The following is a 26,728-nucleotide window of genomic DNA, read 5'->3' as shown; positions in this document are numbered from 1 at the left end:
AACCACTGAAACCAGAGCACAGAGCTGCCCCAGCAGGGACAGCTCAGCTCCCTCCTTGCCATTGCTCCTGCCATGGATTTCAAGGGGCATTTTATCCTTTGTGTATTTTACCCTTTTTGTATTTTCCCCCAAAGACAGGGACCCACCCACAGCCCCTCTCAGATGATCTGATCTGAGCTGATTTTCACCAAAACTCAGTGCTTCTCCCTCTGCAGAAAGCACAAACCTTCATGGAGAGCACGCCATGCTCCCAGGTCCTCAGCAGGGAACAGCCCTGCAGGAAAAGTGCTGCAGTGCCAGGGGAAAGTGGGGAAATTGGAAAAGCTGCCACACTTTGAGCTGCCATGTCGCAGACATCTTTTATAAAAAATCCTTTCCTTAAGATTTTTCCTCCTGAGAAGCTGGGAGGCCTCAGGAACAAAATGTAAACAATGGTTATCTGCTGCTGTGGAATGCAACAGGTGCATCTGTGATTGGTCTCATAGAGTTGTTTCTGATTAATGGCCAATCACAGTCAGCTGGCTGGGACTCTCTGTCCGAGCCACAAGCCTTTGTTATCATTCCTTCTTTTTCTATTCTTAGCTGGCCTTCTGATGAAATCCTTTCTTCTATTCTTTTAGTATAGTTTTAATATAATATATAACACAAAATAATAAATCAGCCTTCTGAAACATGGAGTCAGATCCTCGTCTCTTCCCTCAACCTGAGGCCCCTGTGAACACGGTCACACTGCCATCCTTCACCCTGGGATCCCACTGGGAACCCATTCACCATCAGTGGCCCCAAATACACCCAGCAGTTCCACCCCTTGTGCACCTCAGCTTGTTCCACATCCTGCCCGTGCCTCTTTGGGGACACACCAAGCATGACCCAGGGCCACCTCAACCCAGTTTTCGTATGGCTTTTGGTGTAACTGTCTTTTAACATGGAATCATGGAATGGTTTGGGTGAAAAATGCATGTTTTTTATGGTTGGCTTTTCCCAAATATTAAAATGAGTATTATATGTGTTGTGTTAGAAAGTAATGCTGTATTAATTCTCTTAAGTAGTGTGTTAAATATAGTTTTAGGTTATAAAAAATGTTAAAATACAAACTATGCTTTGTAGGATGTTTTTTTTAAAGAAAGGACTTGCAGCAAGATAGCAGCCCCAGGACACCTCAATCTTTCAGAGAAAGAGAATTCATTGCTCCATTATCAGAAGAAATGAACTTCTTCCCACCTCGAAGGCGCTGTCAGGATTCAGAGGAAGAAGCTGACACTGCCCAGATAGAATCCTGTGTTTGAATGGAATTTATGCATCATGGATGAGGTGTAAAGGGTACCCGGACTGTTCGTAACTCTTTGTCTTTATTGTCTCATATTGTCCTAATTCAAACTGTCCAAATTATTATTACTCTAATTGTATTACTATTTTTATAACCATTTAATTACTATTAAACTTTTAACATTGTAAAAACAAGTGATTGGCGTTTTTCACAGTTTGGGTGGAAGGGACCTTAAAGCTCACCCACCCACCCTTCTCTGTTATCAGACTCAGTGCTCCTGCAGAATTCCCAGCTTTCAGCAGCAGCTGCACACACCAGAGCTGCTGCACACTGGACAGATTCAGGCAGAGCCAGGGACATCTGGGGGCTGCCCAGCAGATTTGGGGCAGTCCGAATTTGCTGCTGTGCCCTGCAACTCATCCCTGAGGATCCCTGCAGCCTGCCAGGGGCACGGTAGGCACCAACCATGGCATCCCTGGAGGTGTGCAAGGAAGGACTGGACGTGGCACTCAGGGCTCTGGTGACAAGGTGTGGATCAGTCAGAGGTTGAGCTTGATGGTCCTGGAGGTCTTTTCTAACCTAAATAAGTCTGGGATTCTGCTCAGCTTGGGCACACAGAGCTGGGACAGGGAAGAGCAGGAGCTGGAGGCATTTAAGGGACAGAACTCAAGGGACAAAGCTCAGAGCTGCTGAAAGACCAAGTTCTTCCTCCAAACACACGCACAGGAGTGGGGTTCAAGGGCTTCACATCCAGAAGATGGAAAGGCACCAATTTATAAATGGTTCTACAAGTGGATGCACACAGCTGGGGTCAGTTTGGAGCCCCCTCAGAACCAGAAAGACACTGAGGGGCATCCGCAAGCCCAGAGCCAGGAACAGAGCTGGGGAAAGTTCTGGAGCACCAGGAGCAGCCGGGGCAGCTCGAGGGGCATCAGCAAGCCCAGAGCCAGGAACAGAGCTGGGGAAAAGCCTGCAGCACCAGCAGCAGCTGAGGCAGCTCACGGGGGCTCAGCCTGGAGGAAAGGAGGCTCAGGAGGGACCATCTCAGTCTCTACAGCTCCCTGCCAGGAAGGTGGAGCCAGGCTCTGCTCCCAGGGAACAAGGGACAGGACAAGGGCAAACAGTCTCAAGCTGTGCCAGGAGTGGTTTAGATGGGATACTGGGAAAATTCCTTACTGTAAATGGCTGTCCAGCCCTGACATGGATTGCTCAGGACAGGGGTGGAGTCCTCATATCTGGAAGTGTTCAAAAACCATGTGGATATGGCACCTGAGGACATGGTTTAGTGATGAACATGGTGGTGGTGCTGGGTTGATGGCTGGACCTGCTGTTCTTACAGGTCTTTTCCAACCTTACTGATTCCCTGACTCTCAGTGCCCAATCCTGGCATCTATGCGTCCCAAAAGATTTGAGAGTGTCATACTGACACAGGAGATGCACACTGCAATAATTTGGATTTATGTTAGGACAGACAGAATCCCTGACTCTCAGTGCCCAATCCTGGTGTTTACATGTCCCAAAAGATTTATCTGAGACTGTCACACTGACACAGGAGATGCACACTGCAATAAGTGATTTGGATTTATGTTGGGACAGACATGTGACAAGGGACAGTTGCCATGTGAAGGTGAGCAATCCCGCCTCAACAGCAGCTGAAGAATCCATAAAATATCATCAACAACCTTTTCAAAAATCAAAAGGGCTGGACAACTTGTGTTCAAGAGTCCCAACATTTGCCTGAGATCCTTATAGAGCATTTCCGAAATTCTGGGCTTTTTGTACCCAGAGGGATTCCTGAGACCATCAGCTCCTCACCCAGACATCACTCCAGCAGTAACTGAGGGGCAAATGTGGCTCTGAGCAGATACCAAATGGCTTTCATGAGGAACAGCTGAATTCTATGAAAACCAGGTCCCTCAAAAGACAACCTATTTCATCCTGAGAAGACTCCAGAATTGGCTGATGAAGTGAAGGTTCACTTTTGCACAAGCAGACTTGTGCAGAACATGGAAGCTGTGCTCCAAGAAAGAACCAGGTAAGAGCCATCAGGAGAGAAACAAGAATTTGGGCTCTGTCAAGATCTGTCAGGCGTGGCTTTATTCTAAAGCAGAAAGAATTGAAATAATTCCATATGAGGGGAGGCTGGGGGGCCTTCCAATTCAGGGGGGGAAATAGACCTTTTTACCTTTTCATGGCATTAATAACTTCATAGGAGATGGTTATTCCATGTTTGCAATCACAAAAGAATTAGGGATATTCAGTGGAACTCAGTAAGATACCAAATGAAATACCAGTGGCAAGCTTAAAAAACACTTTTGGATATAAAGCTCAAGTGAATTTATAATTGATTGCCACTAGATTCTGTGGGACAGAAATGCATAAAAGGAATTGGAGAGGATCAGACAGAACCACGGATGGCAGGCCCCATGGTGCCTCATACCTGGGCATGAACATGACCCACAGAGTGCCAGGAGCTGAGCACCCAGCAGGGGAAGATCCCTCTGTCCTGCTGGGTCTGGGCCCCTCAGCTCCTGTCACTGTGCTCTGGCACACGTTCAGTCAGTGCAACATGACACAACACACTGGTTTAACTGTCACACTACAGCCTCAAGGTTTAGGCTGGGCATCAGGAAGAATTTCTCCCCAGGAAGGGTCACAGGCATTGGCTGCTCAGTGAGTGACAGAGTCACCATCCCTGGAGGTGTGCAAGGCATGACTGGATGTGGCACTCAGGGCTATGGGCTGGTGACAAGGTGTGGGTCAGTCAGAGGCTGAACTTGATGGTCCTGGAGATCTTTTCTAACCTGAATAACTCTGGGATTCTGCTCAGCTTGGGTGCACAGAGCTGGGACAGGGAAGAGCAGGAGGCACTGATTGACCAGGAAAGATGAGAAGAGCTAAATCTGTCTGGCTTTGGTCACTGACAGCTCAGGGGGACACAGAGACAGGCTGAAAATAACAGTGAGCGAAAGGGAGATGGGACTGGCTGCTGAGAGCTAAATTAACCCCAGGCAGCGGGAAAGGAACACAAAGGAAAGCAGCCCTGGCAGGAGAGCAGCCCAGGGCCATGGGCTGGAGGTTTCCTGGCTCTCATACGATTCCTTTCCCTGTTCCAGGGGGTTCAGTTCTCAAAAGGGTACCAGAAGGGCAGAGATGGGGGGCACAGGGCAGGGGAGCGTGAGCCCTTCAAGGGCAGAGATGGGGGGCACAGGGCAGGGGAGTGTGAGCCCTTCAAGGGCAGAGATGGGGGGCACAGGGCAGAGATGGGGGGCACAGGGCAGGGGAGTGTGAGCCCTTCAAGGGCAGAGATGGGGGCACAGGGCAGGGGAGTGTGAGCCCTTCCAGGGCAGAGATGAGGGCACAGGGCAGGGGAGTGTGAGCCCTTCAAGGGCAGAGATGGGGGGCACAGGGCAGGGGAGTGTGAGCCCTTCCAGGGCAGAGATGGGGGCACAGGGCAGGGGAGTTTGAGCAAGGGCAGAGATGGGGGCACAGGGCAGGGGAGTGTGAGCCCTTCCAGGGCAGAGATGAGGGCACAGGGCAGGGGAGTGTGAGCCCTTCAAGGGCAGAGATGGGGGGCACAGGGCAGGGGAGTGTGAGCCCTTCCAGGGCAGAGATGGGGGCACAGGGCAGGGGAGTTTGAGCAAGGGCAGAGATGGGGGGCACAGGGCAGGGGAGTGTGAGCCCTTCCAGGGCAGAGATGGGGGGCACAGGACAGGGGAGTGTGAGCCCTTCCAGGGCAGAGATGGGGGCACAGGGCAGGGGAGTGTGAGCCCTTCCAGGGCAGAGATGAGGGCACAGGGCAGGGGAGTGTGAGCCCTTCAAGGGCAGAGATGGGGGCACAGGGCAGGGGAGTGTGAGCCCTTCCAGGGCAGAGATGGGGGCACAGGGCAGGGGAGTTTGAGCACTTCAAGGGCAGAGATGAGGGCACAGGGCAGGGGAGTGTGAGCAAGGGCAGAGATGAGGGCACAGGGCAGGGGAGTGTGAGCCCTTCCAGGGCAGAGATGGGGGGCACAGGGCAGGGGAGTTTGGGCACTTCACTGACTTCACTCCACTGAGCAACTCCACAAAAGCAGTGCAAAACAAAACACAGTGCAAAGCACAGAACCCCAAAGGAGATCTTTGACAGCAGCAAAGGAAGGGACAGGGACCTGCCACAGTCCCTGATCTGGGGACAGCAGCACTGGCAGCAGATGGGACAGGGACCTGCCATGCTCAGGGTGCTGCTCTGCTCCTGCACATCCCCAGGACACCTCATTAATGAGGACAGTGACCACGTTTCCCCAAGGGAGAAGGAAGCCAGGATGCCTTTTTGGAACAGGGAATATGGTCACATTTGCAGCATCAACAAAACCCAGGGCTCCTACAGCTATGAGAACATTCACACATCACGTGACCCCCCTCTGACAGCTGTGTGTGTGCAGGGCTGCAGATCCACATCCAGATCAGCGCTGCTGTGTGTCTGTAAAAAGGCCTGACTTCATCCTGGGGCATGGGAGAAATGTCTGCAGTGACAGCAATCCTCCACTGGGACAGGCTCCACAGCCCTGGCTGGGACAGGCTGGGGCTGAGAGCCTCACCAGGGCTCCTTCCCTCAAACCCTGGGGCTGTCCAGGCCCCTGGGCTGCTCTGTGATCCCAGGATTGGTTATTCATTAATGAGCTACACAAAATGGGACTCCAGGATTGGTTATTTCATTAATGAGCTACACAGAGTGGGACTCCAGGATCAGTTATTTCAGTAATGAACTACACAAAATGGGACTCAAGGATTGGTTATTTCATTAATGAACTACACAAAATGGGACTCCAGGATCAGTTATTTCAGTAATGAACTACACAGAGTGGGACTCCAGGATTGCTTATTACATTAATGAACTGCACAGAGCGGGACTCCAGGATTGGTTATTTCATTAATGAACCACACAAAATGGGACTCCAGGATTGGTTATTTCATTAATGAACTACACAAAGTGGGACTCCAGGATGGGTTATTTCAGTAATGAACTACCCAAAATGGGGCTCCAGGATGAGTTATTTCAGTAATGAACTACACAAAATGGGACTCCAGGATTGGTTATTTCATTAATGAACCACACAGAGTGGGACTCCAGGATTGGTTATTTCATCAATGAACTACACAAGACAGGACTCCAGGATGAGTTATTTCATTACTGAAATACAGAGAGTGGCACTTAGGAAGCTGGCACTTCCTTCTCATCACAGTTGGGAGCCAGCTTTGTCAGGGCCACAGAGACAGAAAAAGAAGAGAATCCTGCAAGGATCTGGCCTGGCCAAACTACGGAATGCAGCAGGACAGGGTCTCCCTGGAAATGAAAACAGTCAAATGCTTAGAGAGAAATAAAAAGCATTATCCAAAGCTACCAATCCTCAAACCATTCCAGAACCAGAAACAGGACAAAAACCTACCCCCAGGTTCATCTGGGACAGGTAACACCAGAACACATCCCATTTCATCTCTTCAGCAGCACAGAGTTTTTATTCCTGCTCTTACTGACCCTTCCTGTGCAGTGAAATCCCTGGAGCAGCCATTTTTTTGAACTGTATTTTCCACTATAAAATTCCACTGGAGACTGCTCTCAGCCCAGCAGTTTCAGACTGTTCTAAAGGCCCTTTTACCCATCATTTAACACACAATTACAAGGCTGTAAAGACTGGGAGTTTACAACTCTACCACAACCTACTTCAAAGCTGTGCTGCTCAGGGCAGGCTTTGAAGGAGGAGAACATTTATCCAAGGAGCAGCGGAATACATGGAAAAATTCCATTAAACCTGGCCTCACCTGCCTCAGAACAAACCGGCAGAGACATCTCTGAGCGCTCCTTGTTTGGAGGCCAAGCCTCTCCAACGGACACAGGAAGAAAAGCTAAAGGTGCAATAAAGGTAAGAACAAAGAGAAATTCCCATGCAGGAGCAGGAACTGCCTTGTTTGAAATGAAAAAACAAGCATGGAATTCAGTGGACCAACGTCTGGATAAACTCTCTCATGTTGTCTATAGTCACCAACCCTGAGCTCAGGCAGATCAGGTGAAAGAAAAGGCAGGGAATAAATGGAAATCCCTCTTACCATGGAAACTTGGTTTCTCTAATCCAGCAAAAGGAAGGCTGGAAGAAGTCAGGACTGGGGTCCATAGAATTACACCAAAGACAAGCAGGCAATGGGTCAGCTAGCGGGAAGAGATTGCACAAGATAAACTACAACCATGATCTAACAAATCACAGATTAAAAGTAAGTTTTCTGATGATTCCAGAAGCAGAAATATGGAGAAGTTTTGGAGTTCTCCCTGGAGGAGGGATCTTTGTGTGTACACACTGCTAACAGGATGAAACAAGCTGTATTTAATGAAAAGTTGGACTGATTTATTAACCAGAGTATAATGTTGGGTTGCCAGCCCTGATAGGAGATTTGACTTCAGCACTTCCTTCTAAATCATCTGTTATCTTCCCTGCAAACTGAGCTTTGCTGCTCCTGAGCTGAGCACAGCCCTTTTCCAGCTCAACTCCAGAAATGCCAGCCTGTCCCAGTGTGCCCAGTGCCCAGCTGGGGATTGTTTCCCACTGCAGTGTGATCCTGGAACTGGCTGGGAGCTCCTGAGCTGAGCACAGCCCCTTTCCAGCTGAACTCTCTCTCCCAGCCTGTCCCAGTGTGCCCAGTGCCCAGCTGGGGATTGTTTCCCACCGCAAGGGTGATCCTGGAACTGGCTGGGAGCTCCTGCTCTCCTCAGTGACACTCAGAGCTCACTGCAGCACACAGGGAGCAGCTTTAGGGCAGGTAAATGTCCCAGCCCCTGTGAGTGCTGTGGGGGTTATTGCAATGCCTGACTCTTGCACCTAACCCTGGCCCCAAGCAGCAAAGCCCCCTGTGTGTTACACACAGGACACCTGCCCAGCGCAGAGGGGAGACCTGGATTTGCTGTAGCACTGTGTTTAAATGTGCAATTTTCACTCCATCAGCCCCTTCCCTGCTGCTTCCTGCTCTCTCTGTGAAGGCCAAAGAGATGATTGTGTGGCAGAGCAGAACCAAAATGATCCTGCCCCACTCTTGGAGCAGGCAAGGGGAACTGCATTTGTGTGAGAGTCACTGCACACTTTGCTCCTTGGTCCCCAGAGAACTCTGGATCAGGCAAAACTTGCAGCTGAGCAGGGATCAGTGATGGGGAACAAGCAGGAGCCACATAAATCAGTCCTCAATCTCTGACACTTTGGGGGTGACTCGTGTCCCTGTCCTTGACACAGGTGCATGGGTGAGGTTGAACATTTACAGGAAGAGATCACAAACCCAGCTCAAGGTCACAAACCCAGCCCAATGTCACAAACCCATCTAGAGGTCACAAAGACAGCTCAGGTCACAAACCCATTCTGAGGTCACAAACCCACCCCCAAACCAGAGTGTTACAGCCTGGAAAGGTCTCAGAACCCTGGCCCAGAGAAGCTGTGGCTGCCCCATCCCTGGAAGAGTTCCAGGCCAGGGTGGACAGGGCAGGGAACAACCTGGGGCAGTGGAAAGTGCCCCAGCCCATGGCAGGGGGTGACATTTCAAAGGTCCCTTCTAATCCAAAGCCACTCTATGATTCCATAAAGAACACTGAGGACCCTTCAACCCAGTAGAAAAAAGTCATAAAAACATTGTGATGGGAATACATTAAAAACGAGACAAATTAAAGGAGAAAATATGGCACATTTTTCTTTTCTCAATAGAACTTTGATATCCTTAAAAATTAAATAAGAGAAATGGGAGTGTTGTATCTTCTTTTTAATATCAAAACCACTCCACTCTGTCATATTCCAGCCAAGCCAGGTGAGCTAACACAGGTGATGTCACCTCTCCTGCACTACACAAGAGGTTCATTAAACTTTTCTGGGTTTAAAATTTAGGGGTCACGTTATGAGAAAATCAAATTTGCTAGATAAGAATTCCAAGTGTGACAACGCCCTGATGCAGCACACACTCACCCCATAAATGCAAAACCAGAGCAAGAGGAAGGGCTCCATGTGTGTGGACAGGCAGAGAGCCAGGATGGCTCCCAGCACATCCCAGTGCTCCCAGTCCCTGTGCTGGCCCTTCCACAGCTGAGTCTGAACTCAGGATGGCTCCCAGCACATCCCAGTGCTCCCCAGTCCCTGTGGAGCCTTTCCCAAACCTGAACCCTTTGAGCACAGGATGCTCCAGGACCCCAGGCTGTGCTGTCCCATCTGCTGCTGGCAGATCATAGCAGGTGCCAGGCTTCAGGCTGGCATTCCAACACAAATGGTGCCATTCCTGAGTAGTTTCCACAGGATCAGGCTCCTTCCCTGCCTGCAGAGCAACAGGATGTGACACCTGAGCAGCAGCAGCAAAGACATCCAACACCTCTGGATACCTTTTTTCCTTCCCAGGGAGTGGAAAGGCAGCTCCTGCTGTCCCTGGGCAGAGTGAGACACAAAATCCTGTCCATGTCTCCAGCAGCAGAAGCTTTGGCAGCACAGACCACTCTGCACCTCCTGCCCCTGCAGGGGCTCTGCAGGACATGGGTTAAGGCTGGGCACACCCAAGGCTGTGGATGGCACCAGCCTTTGCCACAGCAGAGCAGCCCTGGCCACTGGAACACAGTTTGGGACCCTCCTTCCACTGCTCTGCACCCTTGGGACCCTCCTTCCACTGCTCTGCACCCTTGGGACCCTCCTTCCACTGTTCCTGCAACCTTGGGACCCTCCTTCCACTGTTCCTGCAACCTTGGGACCCTCCTCCCACTGTTCTGTGTACCCTTGGGACCCTCCTCCCACTGTTCTGTGCAACCTTGGGACCCTCCTCCCACTGTTCTGTGTACCCTTGGGACCCTCCTCCCACTGTTCTGTGCAACCTTGGGACCCTCCTCCCACTGTTCTGTGCAACCTTGGGACCCTCCTCCCACTGTTCTGTGCAACCTTGGGACCCTCCTCCCACTGTTCTGTGCAACCTTGGGACCCTCCTCCCACTGTTCTGTGTACCCTTGGGACCCTCCTCCCACTGTTCTGCACCTTGGGACCCTCCTCCCACTGTTCTGTGCAACCTTGGGACCCTCCTTCCACTGTTCTGTGCACCCTTGGGACCCTCCTCCCACTGTTCTGTGTACCCTTGGGACCCTCCTCCCACTGTTCTGCACATTGGGACCCTCCTCCCACTGTTCTGTGCAACCTTGGGACCCTCCTTCCACTTCTCTGCAACCTTGGGACCCTCCTTCCACTGTTCTGTGCACCCTTGGGACCCTCCTTCCACTGTTCTGTGCAACCTTGGGACCCTCCTTCCACTGTTCCTGCAACCTTGGGACCCTCCTTCCACTGTTCTGTGCATCCTTGGGACCCTCCTTCCACTGCTCTGTGCACCCTTGGGACCCTCCTTCCACTGCTCTGCACCTTGGGACCCTCCTTCCACTGCTCTGCAACCTGCCCAGCAGCTTTCCAGGCTGTTCCATCAGAACCACCTGAAAAGAGAGCTCATGTCTAACCTCAAACAGGCGCTGAACGCTGCTTTTCTCCTCTCAGAGCCTCTCTAAATCCAGCACAGCCACTCTGCCAGGTACAGGAGGATGGAGACCAAACCCTGGGACAGAACCAGCCCAGGAACCCAGATATCCACCACAGGCTATCCCACAAGTTACTTTAACAAAGTTATTCTGCTGCTGCTGCAGCACAGGGTATCCCACACTCTATAACAAAGTTATTCTGCTGCAGCACTGCTGTCATCTTATTTCAAAAGTTCTACACCTTCTTGGTGATTTCTTATGGGCACCTCCTCACAGCACTGATTCCTTCTTCATCACAGCACAGCCAACAAACTCCAACTCTTCACAGTACAACAAACAAACTCCAAAGCTCTTCACCACCAGCTAACGCACTCTTTGGTATCACTTCTCTTATTGGACACAGCTGTGGCCTATTAAATTCAGGCCCTTCCTAATCTTTGGGGATTAGTACAGCTGCAACTCCTCAGGTGTGAGATTACCTTCTACACTATCTTTATTTTCTTACATTCTCTCCCTCAACACAGCACAGGGTATCCCACACATTAACAAAGTTATTCTCCTGCTGCAGCAGAAGGTATCCCAGAATTCAACCAAGTTATTCTACTGCACCAGCAGAGGGTATCCCACACTCTAACAAAGTTATTCTGCAGTGCAGCAGCACAGGGTATCCCACACTCCAACAAAGTTATTCTGCACTCCAGCACAGGGCATCCCATATTCCAACCAAGTTATTCTCCTGGCACCAAGAGCAGCTCTGGGAGTGCCCCACACTGGGGCTGGCACAAGCTGGGTGTGTCTCTCCAGTTCTGCTCCAACAAGATCAGTCTCCAGCTCACAGCCACGGTTCAGGGATAAGGAACAGTCAGGAATCAGCAGTGCCTCCTCTCCCAGGATTGTATTACATTATATAAGAAATGTGACAGCAGTATACTGAACCTCAAACCCTGCTGCTCAAGGGCCCCAGGCTCTCTGCTCAGCTCCATCACCCCATGGTTCCTCTCCAGGAATCATCCCTGGAGCAGCAGGCAGATGCTCTCTGGAAGTGTTCAAGGACAGGGTGGGCAGGCGTGGAGCAACCTGCTCTCGTGCAAGGTTCCTTGCTAAGCACTGCCCAGGGCTGCAGGACAATCAGGTATTCTCTCCCAAACAATTTCCCAAAGCTGGGCTGCTCTTGGGTGACTCCAACCACCAGCCTGGGAGATCTCCAGCTCCTTATGAGCTGCACAGCCACGTTTTCCTCAATATGGGAACAGGTCTGTGCTGAGGGAACACCAGGGGCAGCCTCACACCAGCCACACCCAGGAAGCACAGAACCACTGAGGCTGGAAAAGACCTCCAGGATCAGAACATTACGCAGAAGAGAAATGCAAGTTTCATTGGGACAAGAGAAATGCAAGTGGTTTTCAGGGACCTAAAGATGGAGACAGATGAAATATTCAGGATGCGCTAACAGGGGACTACACCTTGTAGTCATCTTATTGTAAATCTTCTATACCTTCTCAGTGATTTCTCATGGACACCTCCTCACAGCACTGACTCCTTCTTCCTCACAGCACAGCCAACTGACTCCAACCCTCTTCAAAGCACAGCCAACTGACTCCAACCCTCTCCTCACCCAGCTAACCCCCTCTTCTGTAGCACTCTTCTTCTTATTGGACACAGCTGTGGCCTCTTAAGGGCAGGTCTGTTCCTGATCTTTGGTGATTAGTACAGCTGCAACTCCTCAGATGTGAGACTGCCTTCTGCACTATTCTCTTACATTCCACCCCTCCACAACACCTTAGCCAGCTCGTGTTCTGCCTGGGTGGAAAGGATTTGTCACCTCCCACTTGGAAAGCCTTACTCCAAAACCAGGAAAGATCTCAGTTTCACACCTGAGGGAACAGCAGAGCCAAGTTCTCAGAGACACCCTGCCCAGCACTCGGCTCTGCTGGCCCTGTACTGCCTGTCCTAGGGGAGAAATCCCCATGCAAGTGTCAGCAAGGATGCTGTTCAGCAGCTCCTGGGAAACCTGCCTGCAGAGAGCTGCTGACCCACGGGCCAGGCACTGAGAGCCTGCAGACAAACGCAGGAAACTGCTCACAGCCAGAGGATTTTTACCCTGAGCATAATCACCATCCCCATGCCAGGTCCCTCAGATGACACCTGCCCCTTCCTGACACCTCATGCTGCATGTAATCCTTGAAGGGATTTGGGGCAGGCTGCAGGAGATGCACAAATTGGCTCCAGACCTTTCCCCAGGCAGGGGCACAGTGCCCTGAGTGAGACCCTCTTTTTATCAAAGGGTCAGTACACAACACTTGGCTGATTCTCAAGGTCTCTGCTCCTCCGGGGTTACCCACACGTCCAGAAATATCCATTTGTTCAACCCCACTTCTCCATCAACAAACAGCAAACAGGAACTGACCTTCCCACCTGAGCCCCTTTGGTTTTTTACATCATTTCCAGCTCACTCCTTCTCTGCAGCAGCCACTCTCACCTCAAGGCCAGGAAAGGAGGAAAGGGGGAAAGCAAGGAGGAAACAATCATTGTGTTTGGGATCAGCCAGGTCCAGAAGCCACTTGACCCAGAGAGATCAGAGTCCCTGTACAACAACGGGTGAGGCTGGGAAGCAAATCAAGCAGGCTGGGTGATTTTTGGCAGAGAGAGAACAGTAGGAGTGGTACAGACCTCTTCCTCCTCAATGCGAGCAGGTTCAATCAGCAGATTATTGGCTTGATCAAACGACACCCCCTGTTAGGACAGGAACCAGCAAAGAGGCATGCGGATTAGTGGAGCATCGACCAAACCCGCCACCACGACCACCACAACCACCACCACCACCCAACACACGCACTGGGCCACAGCTGGGCTGGTTCCCGAGCTCCAAAGCTCCCAGAGGAGTCACTGCTGAGCTCCGGAGCTCCCAGAGGAGTCACTGCTGAGCTCCGAAGCTTTGGGGCTGATCCCGCTCCTGGGGTCACTATTGAGCTCCAGAGCTCCCAGAGGAATCACTGCTGAGCTCCAGGGATCTGGGGCTGATCCAGCTCCTGGGGCCACTACTGAGCTCCAGGGCTCCCAGAGGAGTCACTGCTGAGCTCCAGGGATCTGGGGCTGATCCAGCTCCTAGAGTCACTGCTGAGCTCCACAGCTAGAGAGCTGATCCACCTCCCAGAGACACTGCTGAGCTCTGGAGCTCCCGAGGTCACTGCTGAGCTCCAGATCTCCTGGCGTCACTGCTCAGCTCTGGAGCTCCTGGTGTCATTGCTCAGCACCAGAGTTCCCAGAGTCACTGCTGAGCTCAGGAGCTTTGGGGCTGACCAGCTCCTAGGGCCACTGCTGAGCTCCAGAGTTCCTGGGTTCACTGCTCAGCTCCAGAGCTCCCAAAGGAGTCACTGCTGACCCCCAGAGCTCCACAGCTGAGCCCTCTCACAGCACCAGAGCTGCCCCAGCAGCTCCAGAGCTGACCCTCAGCCCCAGAGCAGCCCCCAGCTCTGCTCAGCACCCCAGCAGGGCTGCTCATGGGTCCCCAGAGTGCCAGGTGCCAGCCAGCCCTGCCAAGGGCACCCCTGAGGCCAGGCTTTGGCCATGCTGGCACCCTGAGGGTCACCGCAGGCTGACCTCATCCCCTCCAGGTCACTCTGGGAACAGGAAGGGTTAAACACAGGAGGAAGCACCGAGGAGCCTGTGGTGCCACAAGCTGCTGCACAGGAACGAGCAGTCCCAAACACAACTGCAAAAAATGCAAAAAAGCAGTCCCAAACACAACTGCAGTCCCAAACACAACTGCAAAAAACCAAAAATAACAGTCCCAAACACAACTGCAGTCCCAAGCACAACTGCAAAAAGTCAAAAAAGCAGCCCCAAACACAAATGCAAAAAAGCTATAAAGCAGTCCCAAACACACTGCAAAAAAGCAGCCCCAAATGCAACTGCAGTCCCAAACACAACTGCAAAAAACCAGTCCCAAACATAACTGAACCAATCCCTTTCTCTGGTGCAAAAGCACCCCCTGACAGGCACCTGGGATCCTGCTCTCAAGCGCAGGAAACCTCAGGATTTCTTCTGAAAACCAACTGTCCTTGCAACAAAACCCTCTGGTTGTAGGCTTCAGCTGCCTCCTCCTCAGTGCACCTCCTGCCCAGGGACCCTGCTCCCTGCATCCATCCCCACTGCTGGCACACAGCCCAGAAATGGAGCAGGCATCCATGCCAGCCCAGGGAGGAGAGCTGAGCCGCAGCAGAGGCTGAGCTGGCAGCCAGGGTCATTTCAGACAGGTTCCCAGCCCTGGGCAGGCAGCACAGCAGGGCAGTGCCTCCTCAGCTCAGTGCCCAGCTGAAATGACCTTTGCAGGTGAGGATGATGGGTCCTGGATGAAGGGGACTTGGGACAGCTTAACATTCCTTCTGAGGGACTTCACCAGCAGTGGGAAAAGAGGCCTCACCCCCAGGGAGCACAAGATGAGCTGCATTGGCTCACACAGAGCAAGGCAAGCACCCACTGAGGGAAAGTGAGGGACAGGACCTTTCCCTGGGCAACCCGAGCTCCAGAAGGGATGGGAATGACCCCAGCACCTGGAGCAGGTGCAGTTACAGCAGAAGCATTCCAGCATCTTCCAGAGACCCACATGTCACCCTCAGATCTGCTGATGTCAGACTGGGATGGAGACTCAGCCACATCCTGACCTCCGCCCACCAAACACAACTCAAAAAAATCCTCAAACCCTTGGATGAGAACTGGGCTGACCTCATGAGGAGTCCCTCATCCATGTATCCCCACTCCACTGTGAGGAACCTCCTCAGGCAGGAACCTCTGTGTGCCCCCAGCCAGACATGGTGGTTCAGCTGAGGAGAGCCCAGGACCCCCATCCCTTAGGCCCCAGTATAACCAGTAAGGCCAAACTTCAGAGCCCAAGCTGCCCTAATCCCAGTGCAGCCTCCCTCAGGCTGTGCCTGGGTGGCAGCACAGGGAAGGGCACACTCCTGGCTGCACTGACATGCTCCAGGAAGCACTGTACCAACAAGTGCCAGTCTAAGACTGAATCCACACAGGGACAAAGCTCATCCTCCTGTGTGGAGGAACCAGCAGCAACAACCAGCAGTGAGGAGGAGGAGGCTGGAAGGAGCAGCAGAACCCACCAGAGGTGAGACAGAACTGTCCCTGCAGCATGTGCCATGGGGCTGATGGACCTGGACACAGTGGAGGTGTCAGACACAGCCACACAGCACAGCTCTAGGGCAGCCCCACGAGCCCCTGTGACCTGCAGCTCTGCCCCAGTGCTGCAGCCCCTGCCAGAGCCTTCCTGCCACCCTCAGCACATCCCCAGTGCTGCAGCCCCTGCCAGAGCCTTCCTGCCACCCTCAGCACATCCCCAGTGCTGCAGCCCCTACCAGAGCCTTCCTCAGCACCACATCAAGCTGGCTGCTGGCCACAGGAGCAGGGGCAGGTCTGCAGCCCTGTGAGCTCCCCCTCCCCACAAGACCTTACCTTCACGGAGGGCTGAGCAGACAGAGCTCCGTTCTTTCTGTCCTCCTCGTCCCACGCTTCCTCCTGATCCCTGGGCTCTGTGTTATTATTGCAGCCTCCCAGCTCCTCTTCCTCTTTGGGGACCCCATCGCTGTTCAGCCCCTGCAGGAGTGCCACCACTGCCTCTGGCTTGGGCAGCTTGGTGATCTTGAAGTGTTTCTTGTAGTGGGGCGTGTCCTTGCGGATGAGCCTCTGCTTCTCCACGGGGAACGGCCGCTCTTCGTCCTCATCCTCATCCTCGCTGCGGATCAGCGTGTCCTCAGCAAAGTGCACGGTGGGCTGTGACAGGAGAGCCCAGACACAGCGTGAGCCCCAGGGGACAGAGGGCTGGCACACAGAACCTGCTGTCCCTGGGAGCCCTCTGCCACGCAGGCAGAGCCGGTGGCACTGCTGGAATGCATTCCCATTTCCTTTTTGCCTCTTCCCACAGCCACACTTCCCCAGGCCAGTGGCACTGCTGGCGTGCCCAGGAGAAGGTAGGAATGCATTCCCATTTCCTTTTTGCCTTTTTCCACAGCCACACCTTCCCCAGGCTGGTGGCACTGCTGCTGTGCCCAGCACAAGGCAGGAATGGATTCCCAATTCCCCATCCTTGCCTTTTTCCACAGCCACACCTTCCCCAGGCCAGTGGCACTGCATGCATTCCCAATTCCACACATCCTTGCCTTTTTCCACAACCACACCTTCCCCAGACACTCTTCTGTCAGCTCCAGGGATGGAGGGCATTCAAACCCCTCACAGCCACCCCAGATTTCCTACAGCTTGCCAGGCTCCCACAAGCTGCCTCAGCCTCTGCTTGCACTGCCTTCCACGGCCTGGATCTGCCTCCAGCCAAATCCCACATCCATTTCCCTGCACCTCTATTTCCCATCTCCTCTGAAACTTCCAGCTCCCCTCACTGTTTCTCACGACCCTGCAGCAGTTCCCAGGCTCGTACCTCATTGTACTCCACTTCCACATCTTCCTCCTCGTGGTCAGCAGGCTCCTTGTGCTCCTCCTGGGCCCTGGGCTTGCTGTCCTTGTGCAGGTCCCTGTGCAGGTCGGGCAGCTGCCCGTTGGGCCAGCCCCTGTCCCTGTCCTCTGCCCTGCCCTCCACGGAGGCCGTGCTGGCGGACAGGTGCGAGTCCTCGCTGCGGTTGGACGTGGCACTCAGCCTCTTCTCCTGAGAAAAGGGTTCTGGTGGTCAGCATGGAGCCAGAGCAGAGTCGCTGGTGTGAGGGGGGAATGCAGCTCCAACAGAACCAGCTGTTCCTCAGGGTGCCCACAGCTTCCCCTTCTCTGCTCCCTCCATGTGACTGGGTGCACCCTCCTGTGCAGGGATTTATTCCCAGCTCCCTCCAGGGCAGCAAGGTGCCTCCTGCAAGTGCTCCATCCCCACCACTCTTTACTGGGAATATCAGAGCCTTCTCTTCTTCTCCCTGTACTATAAAATTGGTACTGACACACACAGTTCCCCTTCCACTGTTCTCTGCCTCCCGGTTCTATCTCCTGCTCTGTTTCACAGGCCCCCCATGACATCTCAAGACAGATTCCAAACCTCTCCAGGCAATCCATTCCCAATCTTTCCCAAAAGTCAGTCCTTTTATATGCTAGATGTTCCCAGTGGAAGATGTCTTTACCATGCCACAGAGGTGGAACTTGCTGATGTGTAAGATTCCTCCCAACCCAAACCATTCCATGACTGTCACAGACATATTTTATGAAAAATCCTTTTGCTAGGATTTTTTCTCCTGAGAAGCCTCAGAAACAAAATGTAAACAATAATTATCTGCTGCTGTGGAATGCAACAGGTGCATCTGTGATTGGTCTCATGTGGTTGTTTTTAATTAATGGCCAATCACAGCCCAGCTGTCTCAGACTCTCTGGTCAGTGACAAGATTTTATTATTTTATTATAATAATAAAATATTAATTATATTTTATTATCATTCCATTCCTTCCTTTCCTTGTAAGCCTTCTGATGAAATCCTTTCTCTATTCTTTTAGTATAGTTTTAGTATATTATTTTCTTTTAATATAATATATATCATAAAATAATAAATCAGCCTTCTGAAACATGGAGCCAAGATTCTCGTTTCTCCCCTGGTCCTGGGACCCCTGTGAACACCACCTCACACAACCCCCTGCTCTCTGTGGTTCTGCACTGCCCAGGGCCCAGCACTCACCTCCGAGTTGGGGGAGCTGGGGTTGGCATCAGCCTTGGCAGCGTTCACCTCGCTGCGCCGCACCTCGATCACCTTCTTCATCACCTTCAGCTCGCTGGGGTGAGGGGTGGCTCTGCGCTGCAGGCCCTGCAAGGAGAAACCCTCAGGAAGGGGATGCCAGCCTGCCAGCACTGCCAGGCTCCTGGCTTGTGAGATGTGTGTGTATTCTATAACCATCTCTCAGAGGTAGGGCAGTTATCTGCTGTTCATTGGGCAGTTTATCTCTTCCACAGCCAATCCTCCCTCCAGGAGACAGCTTCTGTTCATGTGCCATCAATTATTATTTATCTTCTGTTCCTGGGCCAGTGAGTGTCCCTGCATGGCTGATAAAATTCCATCATCCCACTGGGAGATGCCCTGCCCCTGGGGAGGAGCCAAGCATTCCTACCTGGATAGAATCTGAGATTTGGGATACCAGAGCAGTCTTTGCCCACTGCATTCCCAGAGGAGCAGTGGGAAACGTGCACCACAGGGACCATCTTAGGGCTAAACGGGCACCCAGCTCCTGACACCATGTCTTAGGTTGGAAATGGGGGTATGTATTATATTTCTATATCTCAGAGGTGGGGCAGTTATCTTCTGTTCATTCGGCAGTTTTCTTTATCTCTTCCACAAACCAATTCTCCCTCTGGGAGATAGCTTCTGTTCATGGACCAATAATTATTAGATATCTTCTGTTAATGGGCCCCTGAATGTCCCTGCACGGCTGATAAAATTCCATCATCCCATGGGGAGATGCTCCACCCAGGCATTCCCACCTGGACAGAATCTGACTTTGGGAACACCACAGCAGCCTTTGCCCCCTGCATTGCCAGAGGAGCAGCTTTCTGCTGCCCTGCATGGCCAGAGGAGCCCAGGCCCATCTGCAGCAGCCCTGGAGCTGCAGAGGAAAACTCCCCCCCTTGTGCAGGATCCCTGCTGCAGCAGAGCCACAGCTGGCACTGCAGGAGGGCTGAGCCCCCGTTGGATGGGGCTGGGACACCGCCCTGACACACAGGGGGCCAGGTCTATTCTGACTCTTTCAATGGGTTTTTTTGTTGTTGTTTGTACTACTGCATTTGCATTTTTAATTTCCCTACTAAAGAACTGTTATTCCTGCTCCCATATCTTCGCGTGAGAGCCCCTTAATTTCAAAATTATGACAATTCAGAGGGAGAGGGCTTCCATTTTCCATTTCAGGGGAGGCTCCTGCCTTCCTTAGCACACACCTGTCTGTTCAAAGCCAGACACCAGGCCATGACCCTCTGCAGGCGAGCAACACCTTTATCAGATCCAGAGCCCCAAGGGGACACCACCAACCCCTCCTGCTGCAGGACCTGCTCCAGGCCTTCCTCAGCCTGGAAATGGGGAAAGAACAGAGACAGGGAGCCCTGACAGCTCTCTCCATCATCCTGCTCTCCAGCTAACAGGGGCTTTGGGAAGAATGATGGAGCTGGGAAGTTTAAAGTGGTGTTTCAGGCTTAGTAAATGAAAAACTCTCGACACAGAAACTCCTCCAGAGCACAGGTGAGAAATCTTGGGATGTCCTCCTAACTCCTCTGCACTTAACAGGTCTGCCAAGCCCAAATGCAGCAGAATTGATGCTGCTTATAGAGTTCCATCCCAGGTGGAGGGCCAAGAAAACCAGCATTCTAAAACTAGTCACAACGCTGAGAACAATTTTAAAAATCCCCAAAGCTCCCAAGGCCAGCAGCACACACGCATTGCCAGGACAGCTGCCAACACCATTCACTGGAAGGATTCAGATCTCAAGGATGGCTTTCCATAAACTAAAAAGGAACAAAGTCCTGCAGGAGACTGAAACCCTCAGAACACTCACTGAGAACTGCTGTCCTGGCCTTTGCATCTGCCCTGGAAGCACAACCAGCTCTTGCAGGTTTTGAGACAGCGTTTAGTATTTTACTAACAGGACACTCCACAGCATGGGCTGCTGGAACCGTGGGTGCTGAGAATTTCAGACTTTCTGTGCTGCCAGGCACTGATCCCCAGGAGAATACTGCATTTACCTGAGGCTGTGGAGAAAACCTCCAAAATGGAATGACAAAACTAAAATTATGGGTGTGGAGTTTGAACAGAAGTGTGTGATATCACAGGGTGAAAACCCTACAGTTAAAGGTTTTAGAATATAGTAATATATATATAAAGCAAGATGGAGGTTTTAGAGCAGAGGTTGGTCCTTCTTCATCTTCTTCTCCATGGGTTAGGTGGTTTTGTGTAATTGGATAAAAAAGTCCACACTGTGGGCCATGGGTGGTTGGTTACTGGATTAAAAGTAAAAATAATTTAGGTGTCATTTCTTAATTGGACAGTTTACCTTTAAAAGATCTTGTAGAGAGAGAGAGATGGGGCTCCATTTTCTGGTTTGTTAGAGTGAAGTGCTGTAGAACTCACGGTTTGTGAGACTGTAGCATGCATAAGAACTAATAAACATCTGAGTCCCAGCAAGAAATCCTGTCTCACACACTTAATCCTGACCCTGGCCAAAAGAACCCTGACAATGGGCTGCACTGCCTGCATGCTTGGAGGGATGGGGATGGCCTGGATTGGGCTGGGCAGCCTTTCCCCATGGTGGGGATGAAAAAACCTTACCCTGACAGTGCTCTGCTGGGATCTCTGGACATTTTGAGTGCCCCACTCCCATAGAAAAGCCCCAAAATATGGCTCTGCACCATGGATCCCAGGGAATTCATCCCCTTCTCCTCCTGCCTGGGCACCAAAGAGCCTTCAGAGTGTGGAAATCACACACCTACAGCAGTGTAAAACACGGACACCACAGTGGCTCCATCTCTGGAAGCTCAGCTTGTCCCTGTGCTCCCACAGGAGCCAACAAGCTCCAGGAATGCCTTACCCGTCTCTCAGCTCCAGACTCCTCATCCTCATCCCCTTTGGGCTCATCCAGGAACTGGATCACACTGACTCTGTTCAAGTTGCTGTCCGTCCAGCTCTCATCCACGCTGTTCTGCAGCAGGTTCTCTGGGGAGGAAGGGAACACAGTGGGAGCTCCTTTTGGGAAGAGCAGGGTTGCAGATGTGGATGGAGGTCAGCTCTTATCCCATGAGAGAGCTTCTGCTGTATCTGCCCATGGCATCAGAGGCCTTGAGGACAAAGGCTGTGGCCTCACCATCCTGTCATTTTCTGTACACCTCCCACCAGACCTACAGCAGCCTCCAGAGGTGTCTGATGCTTCAGCTCCAGCACTCCTTACCCAAGGAGTGCAGGAAAAGGCAGAATTCAGGCAGGAATAGCTGTAGTCATGATATTTTCTGAAAAACCCTTTTGCTAGGATCTTTTCTCCTGAGAAGCTGGGAGGCCTCAGGAACAAAATGCAAACAATGATTATCTGCTGCCATGGAATGCAACAGGTGCATCTGTGATTGGTCTCATGTGGTTGTTTCTAATTAATGGCCAATCACAGTCAGCTGGTTCGGACTGTCTCAGTCAGCCACAAGCCTTTGTTATCATTCTTTTTCTATTCTTAGCTGGCCTTCTGATGAAATCCTTTCTTCTATTCTTTTAGTACAATTTTAATATAATATATATCATAAAATAATAAATCAGCCTTTTGAAACATGGGGTCAACATTCTCATCTCCTCCCTCATCCTGGGACCCCTGTGAACACCATCACAAATAGCATGCTGACAGGACAATGAAAATTCACTGCTTGGCCAGCAGATCCAAGCAGAACACTCGAAGATGAGGCTGCAGGGCCCTGTCACCTGTCAGAAAGCAATTCCTCAGTTTTAACAATGACTGCCTGGGAAAGGTGCCCAGATCCATCCACACAAGAGTCTGGATGTGCCACAGGAATCCCATCAAGGACAGCCCAGCCCAGCAGAGAAGGTTTCAGCCCCCTCCAGAGCAAAGGCTCTGCAGCCTGTGCTGGTGCTGTAGATTCTTACCCAGGCTGGGAGAGGGCTGCTGGGGGAGCAGGTAGCAAGTGAGAACCTTTTCTCCTGTCTTCTCATCATCCTCGGTCTGGAACTTCAGCATGGGCTGGGACTGGTTTTCTGCCAGCCACAGGGCTTTCAGATTGAGATTTGTCAAAGCAAAGGGCAAGTTCTGCAGCCTGCAAAAGAGAAGAGCAACTGCTTGTTAACTTTCCTAGTCAGGAAGGAGCTTCAGCTCAGCTCCAGAGTGCCCAGCTGAGCAGAGCGGGACTGAGCAAGCTGCTGTGGCTGCCCCCATCCTGCTCCCAGCTGGTTCTGTCCCTGGCTGTGGGACCAGGCTGCAGTACCCCACCCTCAGCAGCCTTCAGCAGGGGACAGCTCCCTCCAACAGTGTGGAGAGGTTTACAAACAGAAAAGCAATGCCCTCACAGACCAGAGTACAGAATGCTCCCTACACAAGCTGTGGTCAGAGTCCTACTGCTCCCAAAACCACCAACCCCAAAAACAGAACCACGGGAGCTCTCAGAACAGCTCCAGGCACACACACACCATGGATGAGGCTTTGGCACCGACCAGCTGAGCTCTGATGACACAAACCCCAAAATCTGCAGGGAGGGGAAAGGAAGGGGGAAAAAAGGAAGGGTTCATAGTTCAAGCCCTCAGCAATTAGCCTGAGCTCTCCTACCTTGAGGATCCTGGGATCCACACAGCTCCAGCTCCTCCCTCTCTAGCTGTTAGATACTAAGGGTATTAAACTTTCTATACCAACAAACTAACTCCCAAGAGAACATTACATTTGACCTGAGGCCATAGAAAATACAACCAAAATTAACTGACAACACTAAGATTACAAGTACACAGTTGATTAAAAGTAGGTGATATCACAAAGTCAAAAATTCAGAATCTTAGAATTTAGTAATTTAGTTTTATTTACTCTTTTTATTATATAATCTTTATAGTCTATATAACTTTATATATAAATATATGAAAAATATAATTTAATAATTAAATACAAAAATGTATATAATAGTTTTATAATTTTTAAAAATTAGTTTTATAATAATATTTATAAAGCTAAAATAGAAGTTTTAAAACATCAACTAGTCCTTCTTCACCTTCTTCTTCCTGAGTTTAAGTAATATTTTATAATTAAACAAAAAACATTACAAACTTTAAGTGATTAGTTATTAAATTAAAAGTAAAAATAATTTAAATACAATTTCTTAATTAGATAATTTAACCTTAAAAGACTTTATATAGGAAAAAAATTAACTATTTTGTAACTTGTTAGTAAAATACTGGATTCCCAGAGGAGCAGCTGCCTCTTCCACTGTATCTTCAGAGGAAAACTCCACCCTTCTACAGGATCCCTGCTCCAACAGAACCACACCTGCCTGTCACTGTGATATTTTATGAAAAATCCTTTTACTAGGGTTCTTTTTCTTAAGAAGCTGAGAAGCTTCAGCTTCTCCATGTTTTGTTATTTTGGAATGTGATTTGGTAAACCGTTTCCTTAGCAGGCGACTTATTTTTAATTAATGGCTAATTACAGCTAGCTGTGTTGGACTCTGAGTGTCACAAGTTTTTATTATTCATTCTTTGTTAGTTTTTAAATGTTTTTTCCCCTTTATTTAGTATAGTTTTAGTATATAATTTTCTTTTAATATAAGATCATAAAATAATAAATCAGCCTACTGAAAACTTAAGAGTCAATTCTTATCTCTCGCCTCATCCTGGGGAACACTCATAACAACAGCAAACAATTAATAAGGAGGGCTGCAGCCACAATTCCAATTGGATTTCTACAGATCGCCCTGGCTCCAGCAGAACCACACCTGACACTCCAGGAAGGCTGCAGCCACAGTTCCAATGGGACTTTTACAGGATCCCTGCTCCAACAGAATGACACCTGACACCTCAGGAGGGCTGCAGCCACAATTCCAGTGGGACTGCCACCAACACCCTGACCCACAGGGTGTCAGGCTGTGTTCTGACTCTGTCAGTCTTGTTTTGTATTACTGCATTGTTTATTTTATTTTCTTCCCTAATAAAGAACTGTTAGTCCCTGCTCCCATATCTTTGCCTGAGAGCCCCTTAATTTCAAATTTATGGCAATTCAGATGGAGGGAGTTTACATTTTCCAGGAGGAAGGGGGTTTACAGTTTCCAGGGAAGTTACAGTTTCCATTTCAGGGAAGGCTCCTGCCTTCCTTAGCAGACACCTGTATTTCCAAACCCAGGCTGCTCACCTGTTGCCAGCCACGTCCAGCACGTGGAGCTCGGTGATGGTGGCCAGTTTCCATTTCAGGTGAGGCTCCTGCCTTCCACAGCAGACACCCGCATTTCCAAACCCAGACCCCTCACAGCCATGCTGCTGCTCACCTGTTGCCAGCCACGTGCAGCTCGGTGGTGCTGACCATAGTTTCCATTTCAGGGAACACACCTGTCTGTCCAAACCCAGATCCCCCAAAGCCGTGCTGCTCACCTGTTGCCAGCCACGTCCAGCACGTGCAGCTCAGTGGTGTTGGCCACAGTTTCCATTTCAGGGAACACACCTGTCTGTCCAAGACCAGACCCCCCAAAGCCAGGCTGCTCACCTGTTGCCAGCCACGTCCAGCACGTGCAGCTCGGTGGTGTTGGCCAGCTCGGGGGGCAGCAGTGCCAGGCGGTTGTCGCGCAGGGACAGCACGTTGAGGTTGGCACAGCCTCCAATCTCTGCTGGCAGCGCTGTCAGCCGGTTCCGGTCCACGTTCAGGTTGGTCAGCTTGGCCAGCTTGCCCAGGGACTTGGGCAAGGCCTGCAAAGGAGCCCAGTCAGTGGTTGCAAACAAACAAACATTTGTGTTTTTGTGGAAGTTGTAAAGCTGGTATGTAGGAATGTGTCCCCTCTTGACAGAGTGACAAAACTATCCTTTGTCCCCTTAAAAGGAAAGAAGCCCAGAAGTTTCTCTCCTCGATTAAGTAAAAAGACTCCTCAGAGGACCCAGGGGACTTGACCTCAAACTTAAGGATAGCTAATGGGACAGAAGCCAAAAAGTCCTGCCTGGATAATTTACTAGAAAAGGATGTGAGCAAAGAAACTAATCGCTTTTGTGAGGTGTTTTTATCAGGAGCAGCTACGTCTGGCACCTGGCTCCGTTCTTCTGTTTGTTATTTTGCCTTTTATTAAATCTTTTTGTTTCCAACGCTGCAACAGAGGCCATCCTGTTGATTATTGTGCGTCCAAGGGTAGCTGAGCTATCCTGGGTGTGTTATGGGCCACCTGGAGCTCATCAGACCTGGCTGGAGGAGGATACTATAACTACAGTATCTACAGGATACTATCTATAGGATAACTACAATACTGGTATGTTTATCACAGCACTGCACACATGTGGGAATCCTTCTCCTAACATGACATGTGTACCTCTGGAAACTCCAGATTTTTTTTCTCTCTCTCTCAAATAAATATGATTGCAATTTCACAATAGGCTCATACATATTCACTATACTGATTTCAAGTGACATTTGCTGCTAATTCTTCTTTATCAGAAAGAACTCCTGGGTCATGTTGCCTTGTTCTGTCTGCCCCTCTCCTCCTTTATCTCTTGTCTTTTGGCTGAAGCAGTTTCTCTGAGCATAGGTTTTTTGTGAGACCAGGCTAAACAGCAAGCTACAGACTTAACTCAAAGATGTACATGTCACCTAAATCAAAATAGATTTCTACTCTGGAAAATTTCCACTCTGTCTCACAAGAGGAAAGGGTAAACACACACAGGTAAAGGCAGAGCCCTCAGCCCGGGGAGCAAGCTGCCTTCTGTCCCAACAGACACATTTGGGAAAACATTTTCGGGACATCTTTGGGACAGGTTTTCCCTCAGGCTCATAGACTGATCTGTGCCAACTCTTCCCCTCAACACAGAACCACTGGTCAAGACTTCTCTTCTGTTTGTCTGCCTGTTCCCAATCCTCCTGTTTTACCAATCAAATCACAGGCAGTTTGGAGCAGGGCCATTTTCAATCACACCATCCCAAAAAAATCCCTCAGAAATGCAGCCTGGGATGGGGTCTGGCACCTGTCAGATGGGATGGGCTATGGGATGGGCAATCCCAGCATACCAGAGAATGATTTGGGGGAAAAAAGTCAGTGAGAGAAAGCAGCTTCCAAACTTGTGTGAGTTTGGTGAAGCTGTAGAAGCAGCTGGAGCAGCTCAGGAATTCAGCTGGGAGGGCAGAAGAAGGGAAGGGATCCCTGCAGCTGGCTGCAGTGAACAGCATGGGAGAGGCTCATCACTCTGCACAGCTCCTGAAAGGTGGCTGTGATCAGCTGGGGCTGGGCTCTGTCTCCAGGAATGACAGAACCAGAGCACACACTCTCAAGCTGCACCA

General features: G+C 50.8%; 1 protein-coding gene across 14 annotated transcripts in view; it reads right to left on the bottom strand.

Moving 5' to 3' along the window:
• Nucleotides 1-26,728, bottom strand: part of SCRIB (scribble planar cell polarity protein) — a 131,224-nt gene that overhangs the window by 70,993 nt on the left and 33,503 nt on the right. For all 14 annotated transcript variants that reach the window (XM_058020166.1, XM_058020215.1, XM_058020261.1 and 11 more), the window contains 7 exons: nucleotides 24,959-25,158; nucleotides 22,375-22,541; nucleotides 21,323-21,447; nucleotides 18,436-18,561; nucleotides 17,209-17,433; nucleotides 16,233-16,550; nucleotides 13,437-13,499 (listed from right to left, as the gene is read on the bottom strand). In XM_058020166.1, the coding sequence (XP_057876149.1) occupies nucleotides 13,437-13,499; nucleotides 16,233-16,550; nucleotides 17,209-17,433; nucleotides 18,436-18,561; nucleotides 21,323-21,447; nucleotides 22,375-22,541; nucleotides 24,959-25,158 (1,224 nt within the window). The remainder of the gene's footprint in view (nucleotides 1-13,436; nucleotides 13,500-16,232; nucleotides 16,551-17,208; nucleotides 17,434-18,435; nucleotides 18,562-21,322; nucleotides 21,448-22,374; nucleotides 22,542-24,958; nucleotides 25,159-26,728) is intronic.

The sequence above is a fragment of the Melospiza georgiana genome, chromosome 1, assembly GCF_028018845.1.
Source record: "Melospiza georgiana isolate bMelGeo1 chromosome 1, bMelGeo1.pri, whole genome shotgun sequence".
In the NCBI taxonomy this organism is placed as follows: domain Eukaryota; kingdom Metazoa; phylum Chordata; class Aves; order Passeriformes; family Passerellidae; genus Melospiza; species Melospiza georgiana.
Note: the sequence above shows the minus strand (reverse complement) of the source record. Positions and strands in the feature narration are given on the sequence as shown.